The sequence below is a fragment of the Neolamprologus multifasciatus genome, chromosome 7, assembly GCF_963576455.1.
Source record: "Neolamprologus multifasciatus chromosome 7, fNeoMul1.2, whole genome shotgun sequence".
In the NCBI taxonomy this organism is placed as follows: Eukaryota; Metazoa; Chordata; class Actinopteri; order Cichliformes; family Cichlidae; genus Neolamprologus; species Neolamprologus multifasciatus.
The window spans coordinates 14025114-14038077 of NC_140445.1; the positions used below are offsets into that span (position 1 = coordinate 14025114).

Genomic DNA, 12964 nt, shown 5'->3' on the forward strand with positions numbered 1-12964 from the left:
GTCATGAGTTAAGTGTAGCTCAGACAGTGTGTGTGTGTCCTGGTTTGTCAGCAGTTCCTTACCGCTCTCTCTCAGTATCCCCCTCCACGACTGAGACAGGATCAATGATGCCATTTATTATTAAAACCATCTGCCTTACCCTGCAGGATCTTGATCATCTGACACAGTGTTGATCACGCTCCTGTGTGTGTGTATGTGTGTGTGTGTGTGTGAGTGCATGTTTATATACACCAGTCATTTGTTTACCCCTCTGGTCAGTACATCAGGGGTGTGAACAGTCACATGTAAAGGACCAGTACTGCTTTCCCCACAGGGATTAATGCCAAGGCGCTGATTTAAAAAAGGAATACACCAACAAAAGCATGAATTGGCAGATTCTCACAATCAACCAGACACATTTTGTTTAGAACACAGACTGTATTTAAAAGATGGAAGTAATTTTTGTGACGTGACCCACTGGTTCCTGGAGTCTGCAGCTCCTCTTTGTTGGTGCTGATGGTTTCCGAGGTCACAAGGGACCATATTCAGACCATAGGGTGAAGTGCAAAACTATCAGCTTATGCTAGCAAACTTGATTAGCAAGGTGCATCGGCATTACACAGACTCACATTTCTGCTTATACTGCAGAGAAACAAACTAAAATACTGGATTCCCAGTCTTTGTTTCAGACAGCACGCATGCTATTTGTTAGATAATTTCATTAAAAATGCTCAAATCATCGCAAACACTCTAAAGACGGCTAGTTCACTAGTACGTTATGGTTGTCAGTGTTGCTCATGCAAATGTCAACTTGCATAATAGCAGATGCTAACACATTTGGTGTTGTTTCGGCACCTAGTTTAGTTTCGGTAACCCAGTGTTAGAGGCTGGGTTAGAGACACAAATGTACAAATAAGTTTGTCTTTACTATCATTTAATAACATTTCAGGGTACACAGCAAATCCAGCATGTCCAAATTAACACTGTCAGATTTGATTTCAACACTATTAAAGTGTCTATATGGGTCCACACCAGAGAGTGTTAATTTAACTCTTTTTGGAGAGTTGGTACGTCAACTCTGATTTAGTGTTAAACACCAAATCTGTCTGGAGTTGATAATTTAACACTTGGTGTTAAGAGTTTATATATTAACTCTCAAAGAGTATTTTAGTTTAACTACGTAAGAGTTATCTTCTAATTAATTCTAAAAAGCGGGAATTTTACTGTTCTGAAATTTGAAAATAAACATTTACTAAAAAGATGCAATGGTTTTTGAAAAACATTTATTCTGAACTGTACACCACAATTTCAAAACATTTTCTAAAGATGTAACAGTGTACATGTTCTCACTTTCATTAGAATTTTATTTATCAAAAGGTCTGACATAGGTGAGCTGGTAAATGCAAATAACAGCATTCTCATCACTTATTTCAATAAATACAAAATACAATATGCATGTCCTTCATTCATCACTTTGTGGAACTTCAACGCACTTCTGCTCTCCCCCATATTCCATCTTCACAAGCATATCCTATGTGGAGATTGAATAAAAATTAGTTGACACTAATTAATGGCACAAATCAATTGCAGCACAGTAAAAAAAAAAAAAAAAAGGAATCCTTTTTGAGCCATTACTTGTGTAAAGTATTTTCCCAAAAGACAAGGACACAGGCAACAAGTAATACTGAACTAAATGTAAAACCTCAACCTTTTTCATTTTTACCTAAACTGTGTGCACAAAACTCTGGAGGGATCTAAGTGCTAACGTAGAACTCAGTCGGGACATCTGCTACTGCTGTTTGCTCGTTTTTTTATGGGAGATCATTTTCAGGCTTCAAGTAGCACCATTATACCAACATTTCACATTCTAGACATTGTTTTAGGTGCATTTGACCAAAAAATTTAACTGAAAATTAACATGCAAGCTTTTTTTCAAGGCTGTGGTATTTGCCCGCAAACAATACCTTTCAGCTAGCTAAAACAGAATATTATGCTATCAGCGAGCAACATGGCTAATGCCTTTCACACAGCTTTGTCTCAACTCCAAAGAGCCACAGAAGTAAAAGCTAATAATAATAATTGAAACAATCTTTGAAAAAATGACTTACCAAGCATGGCAAACAACTCAAATATGTAGAGCAAAATGTTCTGAAACGGCTTCACTTCAGCTTCGATTGGAGCCGTGCTGGGGGCGGAGTCTGTGAATTTACTCTATTAGTGTCGTATCCCCTGTAGGAGTTCAGAGTTAAGAGGTCAAGAGTTAATGTTTCCATTGTAACACCTCCAGATTTGAAATAGAAACACTCATTTTTAACACTCGATTTTAACTACTATCATTTTACACCTCAGAGTTACATTAAAAGAATATGACTCTACTTAGAGTAAAATTAACTCTAAGACTACTAACACCAAAACATTTAACACTTTTGAATTTGCTGTGTAGGGGAATAGAGATTGTCAGATGACAGAGTGGGAGTGTGCCACATCAGTTGGAAAAGATGAGACGTTCTGAAGAAAACTGCAGAAAATCCCACTTACCTCAAGCACTGCATTTCTGCAGGTTGATGTCACAGTTGGCATCCGCAATGACCAACACAACAATCATAACCACAACTATAGAGACTTTAATTAGAGGACATCAGCCATAGTAGATACGATCTGCCCATGTTAGCACTCCTGTTAAAAAAGAGGCCATGCCTCTAACTCTAGGCCTTAATTGTTAATTATATATTATTTAATGAATTCTATATTGTTGGAGCAAATCAGCTTTAGAGGCCAAAAATCTTTGCACCAGGCTATGCATTATTTACATGTTATAACGTGGTAGTCCCTGGGGATTGACTCATATTTAACAAGTCCAACGTGGATTAAACATGCAAAAATTCAGCAATGATAAAGTTCTGTGTTCTTAAAAAATAAAATAAACCAGACCAAACCCAGTTAACACAATTCTTATAAACTCATGCCAGTTTGTAGAAGGTCTATTTTAAGTTTTTTCTTTGGCAAACAAAAGTGAGATCAGGATTGGAACAGAATGTTGCTGCTGGTAATACATAAAGTTGTAGGTCAGCAACAAACAGACCAGTGCTATGATGAGAAGATGCAATTTATTCACAAGTCAGCATATCTAATAAACAGACAAAACACATTATAACCAAGAAAATGTTTATCATATAAATTGTGAGACTGGATCCATTATACTTTGTTGCATTGGCTTTCCAGATTGTAATTTTGATTTACACATGACAACTGTGCAAGTGTGCACACCAAACCAAAGCTAAGCATACACAAACCTCACGTCCTTTGTAATGCATCAAAACCAAAGCAAGAGCCCTACAAGCATTAGAGTCCTTCCTCCTCTCTAATTACTTTTTAACTCAGATTATTGATTTCATTTACACACATCAGTGATGTCTTGCATAACAGTAAGAAGTAACAATGTAACAATTTATTTTGCTATTAAGGAGAACTCGTACATCCACTGCAAGCTCTGTGTTCTCTTTTTATTTTAGTTATGAGCCTGTTTTTCACACTAAAAAACAACTTTTTTATAATATATATATAAAATATAAGATTAAAAACATTCAAATTAGCTTTTTGTTTGGATGGGGGGTGGGAAACCTATGTCAGTGTTTTACACAGCACTGATGCAGCAGTGAATTTTTTAGCTGTTTGTAAGGATGACAGCACTGAACAAGTGAATTGTAAAGTCACAGATGGGAAAGGCCCATGGACATCTTAATGCAGAGGTTCAAGAAGAACAATTCAACAGAAGCCTGCATTACAAAGCAGGATTAGGGGCTTAGCGAGCCAACTTCAGTTTTAACCCTGGGTTTCCTGTGTTACCAAGGTGGGTTCATCGTCACAGTAACACGTTTAGCCTACTCGTGAAGAGGTTTTGCTTGAGATAAGAGATCATTGCATACAAAACCACTTCAAATTGGCCAGTCAGTTCTCTGGCACATAGTCTCACCATTCCTGAAGTTAGACTACTTGCCAGTTATTCTCATCTTTCCTTCGTTGATTTGAGTAGAATCACACAATAATACAGCACTTTTATTATACACATACACACACATTAGCACAGCACTGCTATGGCTGTCTTGCTCCAGGTCTGCACTATGTGATCAATGTCTTCATATTTTTCTAATATAGTTTTTCTTTATTTACAAAATATGCTGCTCTGCTGCAGTTAGACTTATCATGTTTGTAAGTGGTCATATATAGCTATGTATTTGCATGCTCTTGTAGCTAGATTGGGTAACCCTAAGTTGATATATTGGGTTTAGGTTTACATGTCAGAATATAATAAAAATCATCTTAAATCTTATAGATACTAAATAATAGTCACAAAGTATTGTACTGTCATTATTTATTTAACAAAAGCTGAGCCAAAATGTAGAAACTATGAAAACTAACTACACCCCGTGATTCATTTGCTTGTAGAACCACCTTTAGCAGAATAGCTTGAAGTAACTTGAAGTAGTTTTTTTCTGTATGACTTCATCACTCTTTCATATCACCATGGAGGAATTTTGGCCAACTCTGATTTACAACATTACTTCAGTTCATTGAGGTTTATGGACTTTCATTTATGCACAGCTTTCTTTTTTGATCAGGCTCAGCTCTAGATTCTGACTGGGCCATTGCAGCATTGTGATTCTTTTCTTTTCCAGTTATTCTGTTACAGATTTTCTGGTGTTTCTTGGGATAATTGTCCTATTGCACGAAGACTTTTTGGCTGAGCTATAGCTGTTGGAAAGATGGGCTCACATTTGACTCTAGAATGCCTCTAGAGGAGTTTATGGTCAACTCAATGACTGCAAGGTGCACGGGACCTGTGAATGCAAAACAAGCCCACACCATCATCATAATTAACACTGTTTGTGCTAATATGCTGTGTTTGGTTTTCACCAATCATGTGCTGCCATGTTAGTTTTAAGAGGGAAGAGGCTTTCTTCTGGCAACCCTCCAAAACAAGCCATACTTGTCAAGTGTTTTTCTAATTGTACTGTCTGGCTTATTTGTACTGAACTTTAACATTTCACATGCTAACTGAGGCCTGTAGAGTCTGACATGTAGCTCTCAGGATTTCTGAGCATTGGGATCAATTTACTGGTACATCCAGTCATCGGATTATTAGGAACTTGAATGTGTTCCACTTGTGAAGAATCTTTCTTGGTCTAGAATCATGGACTTCAAATTGTTTGTAAATTACTTTTAATCCTTACCAGACTGATGGGCAGCATAAATTCCTTTTTTAAGTTCATCGGTGATTTATCTTCTCCTTATCACTGTGTTAACACACACCTGAATGCTTCAGGCCGGTAAACTACCTCTACTTCTGTTTTTGTAGAGGAGCTCACCCTTGCTGATGATCAGTTAATCAAGTGCATTTAATTGCAAGATGAAGCAGTGAGGGTGTACTTAGCTTTTCTGTGTTATTTATTTAGTTTTTTTTCTGTGGTGACTGAGCAGCACCAGGAACAATCATGCTTAAATACTGAAATTGAGTTTCCCTTGCCAAATGGTAAACGACTGTATTTTTTACTCCACATAAAGTTGACTGAAAGCTCCTCCTGCTTGAGACCTACAGGATGATGCAGGACTTAGGTTGGGTTCCCAATCCACTCATGTAAGTTGGAGAGTAACACTACAATAGCAACCTCCTTAAGTCCCAGCATATAAATAGGAACAGAATAAACTAAACAGTTCGCAGTTACATTGCAGCTGAAACAGGGTGAATGTTGATACTGTTAATATTTACAGCTCCAGTCAAATTGGATTCCTCAGTCAACATGGCGTGAAAAGTTTTGGACTCAACCCGACTCAACCTTAAGGCAAATACCTAGATCGTTACATAGAGGCCGAGCATACTGAGAAGCTTTGATGTTGACCGATGTCTTCAAATGCTGTTCTGTGTGGCAGCTCTTTGAGTGCCAACCTGCTTCCTAACAATGAATAGATTAACATGTAATGTTTAACTTATTCCCTGACATTAACTAATAACATTGACAATTCTAATAAAAAATATATTAGTATGTTTTAAAAATGCTAAATTATGCAAACCAAACATGATAAATCCAGAAATATGATCAAGAGCTGTTATTCTCTACAGTTCTACAGTATGCTGTTACTTGTAGGATGACCCTAACATCTAAAGGTAGCAGTCAAGACGTTTGTTCACACGACAGATTTAAGCCACGTCAAAATATCAGACTCTCACTGTAAGCTTATCATTGACTTCATACTGTGGACAGAAGTCTAACAGATAAGACAGAGGCCGACCTCAAGTCCATGTAGACATTCTAAGAAGGCCAATTCAGTGCAGATAAGGTGAGGCCTTGTTGCAAGGACTGTGATTCATGCAGACACCAAGGCCTGGTGTTAACAATGATGAGGAACCTAATTTGATAAGCGCCAAGTGCTTGGTATTTATCTGGCAATATACAAAATGAAAATCCAAAACATTTCTTTATTGGTTTCGATAAACTTGAAAGTGACATAATGCATAGAAGCAGAAAAAAAGATTTATCCCTGCTCTGAAGGACACAGTAACGTCATTCTGTATCACTTCTGATTTCTAAACAGTCTGACTTTCAACAAAAGAGCCACTCATAAGGTCGAATCTACATGAGAAATTCACCCGCTTTGTCATTACTCAAAACATTTACACTCTGGCCCGTAAGCGTTTCTATTCTCTAGCCATGCTGTAAACTAGCTAGTCATCTTCATAATCTAACATCAACAGAGAAAACACCTTCAAAGGACCACATCAAACATACACTAAGTTTGTTACGTTTATTGCATTCTGGGGAATAAACTGTTCAATTAAATGTGCTGCAAAATGTTTGATGGTCCTTCACAATGAAAGCAATGTTTGATCTGTATCATAACAATGTGTGTACAGTATATGCAATGACATTATATACCTGGCCTCAGGAAACAATTAAGGGGTTATTTATACAGCACCTTTCAAAGCCAACATTACAAAGTGCTTCACAAAACAAAGACTGAAATTACTCCAAGATGAAGGCAGCTCCAACGTTCAGAAGTTTGTAATTAGTCGAAGATCTAAGTCATAGGCTTAAAAACCGAAGCCATTTTTAAGGGGGGTGGGAAGGAAAGCCTGTGTGACGTGAAAGGGAAATATTAGGTTTGTGTGTTGTTTGTTATTTTGTGGTAAAAAAACAAAAATAAAACAAAAACCAATAAACCGTCCTTTTTTAGGGGATTTTTGTTTTGTTTTGTTTTCCATTTTTGCTCGGAAGAAAAGGGACTCAAATGATTATTCATATTAACTATTTGTATAGTTTATCTATCTACTGCTGAGTTGTTATGAATTTTGTGAACACTGGTGTCATGTTTTAAAATGCCAAATCAAACACTATACACAGAACCACTGCATATTGACTGTCAACTGGAGAGTATAACATCACATTTTGGGGTGGCTGTAGCTCAGGAGGTGGAGCAGGTCATCTACTGATTGGAAGGTTGGTGGTTTGATCCCTGTCTCCCACTTGTCTGCATGCCAAATATCCTTGGGTAGTTAGTAAGCACTTAAAAGCATAGGTGGGTGAATGTGGTATGTTGTGTAGAGCGCTTTGAGTACTCCGGGAGAGTAGAAAAAAGCTATATAAGAATCACTCAATGTACATGTTCATGAAAATCAAAAGAAATTGGATTTTTAATAAAAAAATAATAATCACTTTGTGTGTGACGATGTTTGTGCAAAGTGTCGTTCAGATTTGCTCACCCATTAAGGAGGAGATAGGGTACATAAACTACATGTACATATACATGTACATGTATATATTATATAATTATAATAAGTTATACTCTGTAGATTTTTGTTTGTTTGTTTTTCAGAGTTACAGATATCCTTGAAAGCTCACTTAAAACGTAACCACTAATTCAGTACAGCAAAGTAGCTTATTTGTCTGTTGTGATCATCGATACTAGCATACACTATATGGGCCACACGTCTTAATCTTTGAATTCAGGTGTTTTTAGTCCCATTGCTACAGTTAGTCAAAGACCTGTCCATGCAGTCTGCCTTTCAAAACATTTTGAAAGAATGGTTTGTTCTAAAGAGCTTGCTGAATTTGAGTGTGGTGCTATAATAGGATTCCACCATTGCAACAAATCAGTTTCTTCAAGTTCTTCAAGAAGTTTCTTCACTCCTAGATATCCTGCAATTAAGTGTAAATGATATTTTTCAGTTTGGAACCACAGCAACTGCCAAGTGTCAGAACACAGAAAGTTACAGAGCGAGGTCATTGAGTTTAATATTGCTAACTCTTACTATTACACTCTTACTGTTTCCACTGTAATCGCCATAACAAGATGTTATGAAAATGTGATATGTGTTTAAATACTGTAGATCAATAAATCTTTAAACCCCTATTATTCTTTTGTGTAATCAACAAACATTGTTTCTTAATTTCTTTACATCGCGTGAGGTAGTGGGACATGCAGCATAATTTGGCAATTAATTATGGCCTGAATCAATAAACAGAAATGACTTGATTGATTTTTTTGTTAATTTGTGTTGTACTGTAGGTTGTATAGCAGCAGCATCCTTTTACAGTGTTTAGCTCTGTTTACAAAGAACATATTACTGTAATTTAGTGTATTTTTGTGCCATTTTGTTAAAGTGTATCTTTGAAGTATATTTTGCAACTTGTTGCTGTAACAGTGTAGTACCAATATCATCTTCCCTCAACTGTCTCCCATGTCTAACATGTAATGTCCATTCACTTACACATTTCCATCCTCTTTCCTCTCATGTCTCCAGGCGAGTGGTATCAAATTCACTCTCACTAATGACGACACTGAGAAATGAGAGTCAAATCAACGGCCATATATATGTAGTGTATTGACTTTACTTTAATTGGAAATCTCTGTGTCATGCAGCTTTTTAACATTTGTTCTTTGGTCCACATAAAGAAAAAAGTAGATTAGGATTTTTTTTAAAGATTTTAACAGAGCAAAAGTTCTGTACAAGAGCTATACAAGAAGCTAAAACGACCTGCCTGATTCCTGACAGCTACTGGTAGTATGGAACATTTAATTAAAACCAATCATTTCTTTTATCTTGTTCTTGGGAAATGGCTTATATGGCTTGTTTCACAAACCTGGACATGACAACTAAATACTTTATAAAGAAGAGTGAAAAAACTTTGATGTCGTTTACTTTTACCTTACCTTTCTGACAGGACACTGGCTGCACGATATAATTCAACTTGTATTACAGCTCCATTACATTGAGACTGAGCTTAAATAAACATATTATGCTGTAGTTGCCTGGTTCTTTTCAGTCCAGTGACTTTGAGAATCCTCTGTTCCCTCTCTGTCATTCTACATATCTGCTGGTGTTGGATTCAAACAAAAAACAGATGATACAAATTATGTTCTTTGAAAACAAATCTTGTCTCATGTCATGGTTAATGGGCCTCTTTTAATACTCCATAAAGCATTAGGTCAGTTAGTCTTTCAACCAAGTTTAATTTATAAGCCATCGGCATCAACTTTATTTATTTTTTTCATTTTGTGTTAGCTAGGTTGTTGGTTTTCAGCTGCTGTGGATATACAAGAAAGCTTTCATAGTCTCATTTATACCTGTTATTTTAACACAAAGAAGCATCTGTCTCTGCACTCGATCCAAAGTCTTCTTTCACTTACTTCCTCTTAATGTCTATTCGTGAGGACTCTGTCAGCTATTCAAGAAGAGATGGTCCCCAATGACGGCTTTCCTTAACACTTCTTCCATCATCTTCTAACTAACTTAGCTGACTGATCCTTTTCCAAATCGATCTCTCAGCACTGGTTAACAGTCCCATTTCTACTCCCTTCCTTCCTGTTCTGTTTCACATCTGGCTGTATCGTCCTCAAGTAAAACAAAATTGCTCGTATACTCAAGAAACCAACACTCAAACCCAATTATATATTTTGAAACTGGGCTTCTTGTTGTCACTGAAGCACTAAACAATGACTCATTCCCCTCAGTCTTCTTATAACTACGTTTATGCTTTTAACACCGAGCCACCAGATGCTCTGAGTCTTTCCTACCAACTGTGTTGGGTCATTTCTTACTTGGTTGACCTTATTTCTTTGTCCTGTTAGACCACACTATGATCGTAGATAGTGATCCCTGCTCAGCTTTCCAGGAATGTCTTTGTGCTTAGACACAAACATCTCTGATGTAAGGACCACAAGTGTGAGACGACACAGTCCTGCATGTCTGCAATGTTAAGTTTAATCCACTTATTGTTTTTTACAGGTGCTTTACAGTAACAGCGACTAGTTCTCTTCTTACTGTGAAGCAGAAAAATCACAAAGCACTTTGCACACCTGCTATGCATTTGCTGGAAAATGACAGAACTTCACCAAGTTATTACTGGTGAATTGGTGATGCATTGAGTTTTTCCTTTCCAGTCACCTTTCTCACTCACTATGTATTAATAGACTTCTCTGAATCATATCTGTTATTAACCTCTGTCTCTCTTCCACAGCATGTCTTTTATCCTGTCTTCCTTCTCTCACCCCAACCGGTCGCAGCAGATGGCCGCCCCTCCCTGAGCCTGGTTCTGCCGGAGGTTTCTTCCTGTTAAAAGGGAGTTTTTCCTTCCCACTGTGGCCAAAGTGCTTGCTCATAGGGGGTCATATGATTGTTGGATTTTTCTCTGTATCTATGAAGTCTATGACAAAAGTCATAGATCTATGAAGATCTATGACTTTTGTTGTGATTTGGCGCTATATAAATAAAATTGAATTGAATTGAATTGAATAGAAAATTGTGTCATATTTCAAAAAAATGTAAACATATTGGGGTGGCTCTAGCTCAGGTGGCAGAGCAGGTCAGCCACAAATCAGAAGGTCGGTGGTTCGATCCCAGGCTGCCTCCTGCCTCCTGGCTGCATGCCAAATATCCTTGGGCAAGATACTAACCCCATGTTTGCCTACTGGTGGTGGTCAGAGGGCCCGGTGGCGCCAGTGTCCGGCAGCCTCGCCTCTGTCAGTGCACCCCAGGGCAGCTGTGGCTACAATGTAGCTTGCCATTGCCAGTGTGTGAATGTGTGTGTGAATGGGTGGATGACTGAATGTAGTGTAAAGCGCTTTGGGGTCCTTAGGGACTGAGTAAAGCGCTATACAAATGCAGGCCATTTACCATTTTGTCTCCACTATATTACAATCAGGCATTCCATATATAACTCTCTCTCCCTCTCTCTCTTTCTGTGCACATGCTTTATTATTTTTTTAAGTTAGTAGTTTTGCTTTAGTTGAAAATGCACATGCTTTTGTGCATGAGTAAACTGTGGTACAAAGCTCACTTTATATCTGTGTGTCATTTGCAAGACAACATGGGACAATGTGTGTTTTTCTGTGTGTGCTTTTATGTTTTTTTCAGCCTACGTGGCTCAGAGGTGAAACAGTGCTGGACTTTATACATATGAGGCTGAAAAGGTTCAGGAGCACTAAATGGAAATATGTAAAGTTGGGTTAATGTGTGCCCAATAGACTGCATTTAAAAGAAAAGAGATAGAAGAATATGGAATGGATGTAGCATCCAGCCAGTGTGGAAGTGACCAACTCAGATGTAATGTAAAGACACAGTTATCTGTTGGTTGGTGCTGAGCAACAGACTAGAAAAACTAGAGTGTAAACTTCACACAGCAGCCTATGATATTAGTCAGAGATGCTAATTTTGCTGCATTTTAACACAGATGTTAAAACCTCAAGTGGCTATTTGACAAATTGTCATTTTTGCCACTTCCCCATTAGTTTCAGTTTTCAGTCCTGGAAGTCGCTGTTTGCTTTAATAAAATTAAGCTTCTTATATTTCAAGTGCTGTACCAGAAGTCTTGATGTTTGTGATAGTGGCTTCTTGAAATGTGGGCAGAAATATGTTCAGCTTCAAGCCTAAGCACCACTGACAAATAATGCTGTAATGATGGGTGGTTAAGTCATCAACTGCTGCCTGCCTCACTGCTTTAGTCATACAATTTGTATGACTGCGAGTAGAGTTTGTGTATAGCATGCGTTATTATGGCACTGGTGCTTCTTGTGGAATTAACAGACATCCTCCTCCCACTCTTTCTCCATCTCTCTCTCTGTTTACGTATAGAAAGAATACAAGCTTCTCTCTATGGGGAGGGGAATTTTAATACTGAGTGTTTAAAAGTCTGTGTTTACGAACACTTTAGCAGCAAAAGCCATTCAATAACAAGTTCCATTTTTAATGAGAAAAAAAGCCACTTCTACAAAGAAATAAATAAATAACTGGGTATTGCACACATGTTGACCACTATGATACAGTATGATATGGTACACTGCTGACTCAACGTGTATTTTGAAGTGTGGTGTGAGCATGTGTGTGCATGCATATGCTCAAGAGATGCACATGTAGCTGAGTTGCTTATTCACATCAGAGTGACGCATGTGCTTAAGGAGCCTGCTGAAGCTGTCCAGACAAGCTGCAAAAACACACGCACACACATATAGAGCGCAGAATGTGATGCTCCTTCAGTGGGATTATCAGGTAAACCTGTGAGTTCAATCTGCGGCTGGTGGTTAATACCTTCTAAAGAAGTTTGTAGCGGACGGCTCCATTCTGGATTGGTGTTGTGGCATGAAAATATGCGTGTCTGCAGCATAGAAGAGTCATCACAAAATCTGTAGTTAAGGCTCCAGACATACAGATATTTGTTGTAGATTTAAAAGGCTATTTGTTATCCTGTTTGACTTCACGCATCTGGCTTGTAAGAGGATGTACTTGGCTTGTTGCACTGGGGACTGAACGTGGGTGGTAAGGAAGACGATTAAAGTTTGTGAAGTGCAGCGGGGGCAGACAGGTTGTGGAAGGAAAAGCAATATGCTAATATGCTGCTGGACATTAATGGTAAAATGGTAAGAAATATTCACAGCTTTTTGCTCTGTCTGTATTTTTTTTTTTTTAAGTGAGTGAATTATGCATTCTCAGTGC

At 37.8% G+C, this 12964-nt stretch overlaps 1 protein-coding gene and 1 long non-coding RNA gene across 4 annotated transcripts in view; one reads left to right on the top strand and one right to left on the bottom strand.

Annotated features, from left to right (window-relative positions):
* pde8b (phosphodiesterase 8B) overlaps positions 1-12964 on the top strand; it is a 46733-nt gene that overhangs the window by 2815 nt on the left and 30954 nt on the right. Inside the window, exon 1 of one of the 3 annotated variants that reach the window (XM_085166542.1) lies at positions 11265-12888. The exons of the other annotated variants lie outside the window; for them this stretch is intronic. Within the exon in view, the coding sequence (XP_085022668.1) occupies positions 12862-12888 (27 nt within the window). The 5' untranslated portion in view covers positions 11265-12861. Of the gene's footprint in view, positions 1-11264; positions 12889-12964 lie in introns of those variants that run through there. 3 annotated transcript variants of the gene reach the window in all.
* On the bottom strand, positions 1119-2681 carry LOC146513943 (uncharacterized). Its single transcript, XR_014875113.1, has 2 exons — positions 2088-2681; positions 1119-1510 (listed from the first exon to the last, which is right to left on the bottom strand). It is a non-coding gene; the product is annotated as an uncharacterized LOC146513943 (long non-coding RNA).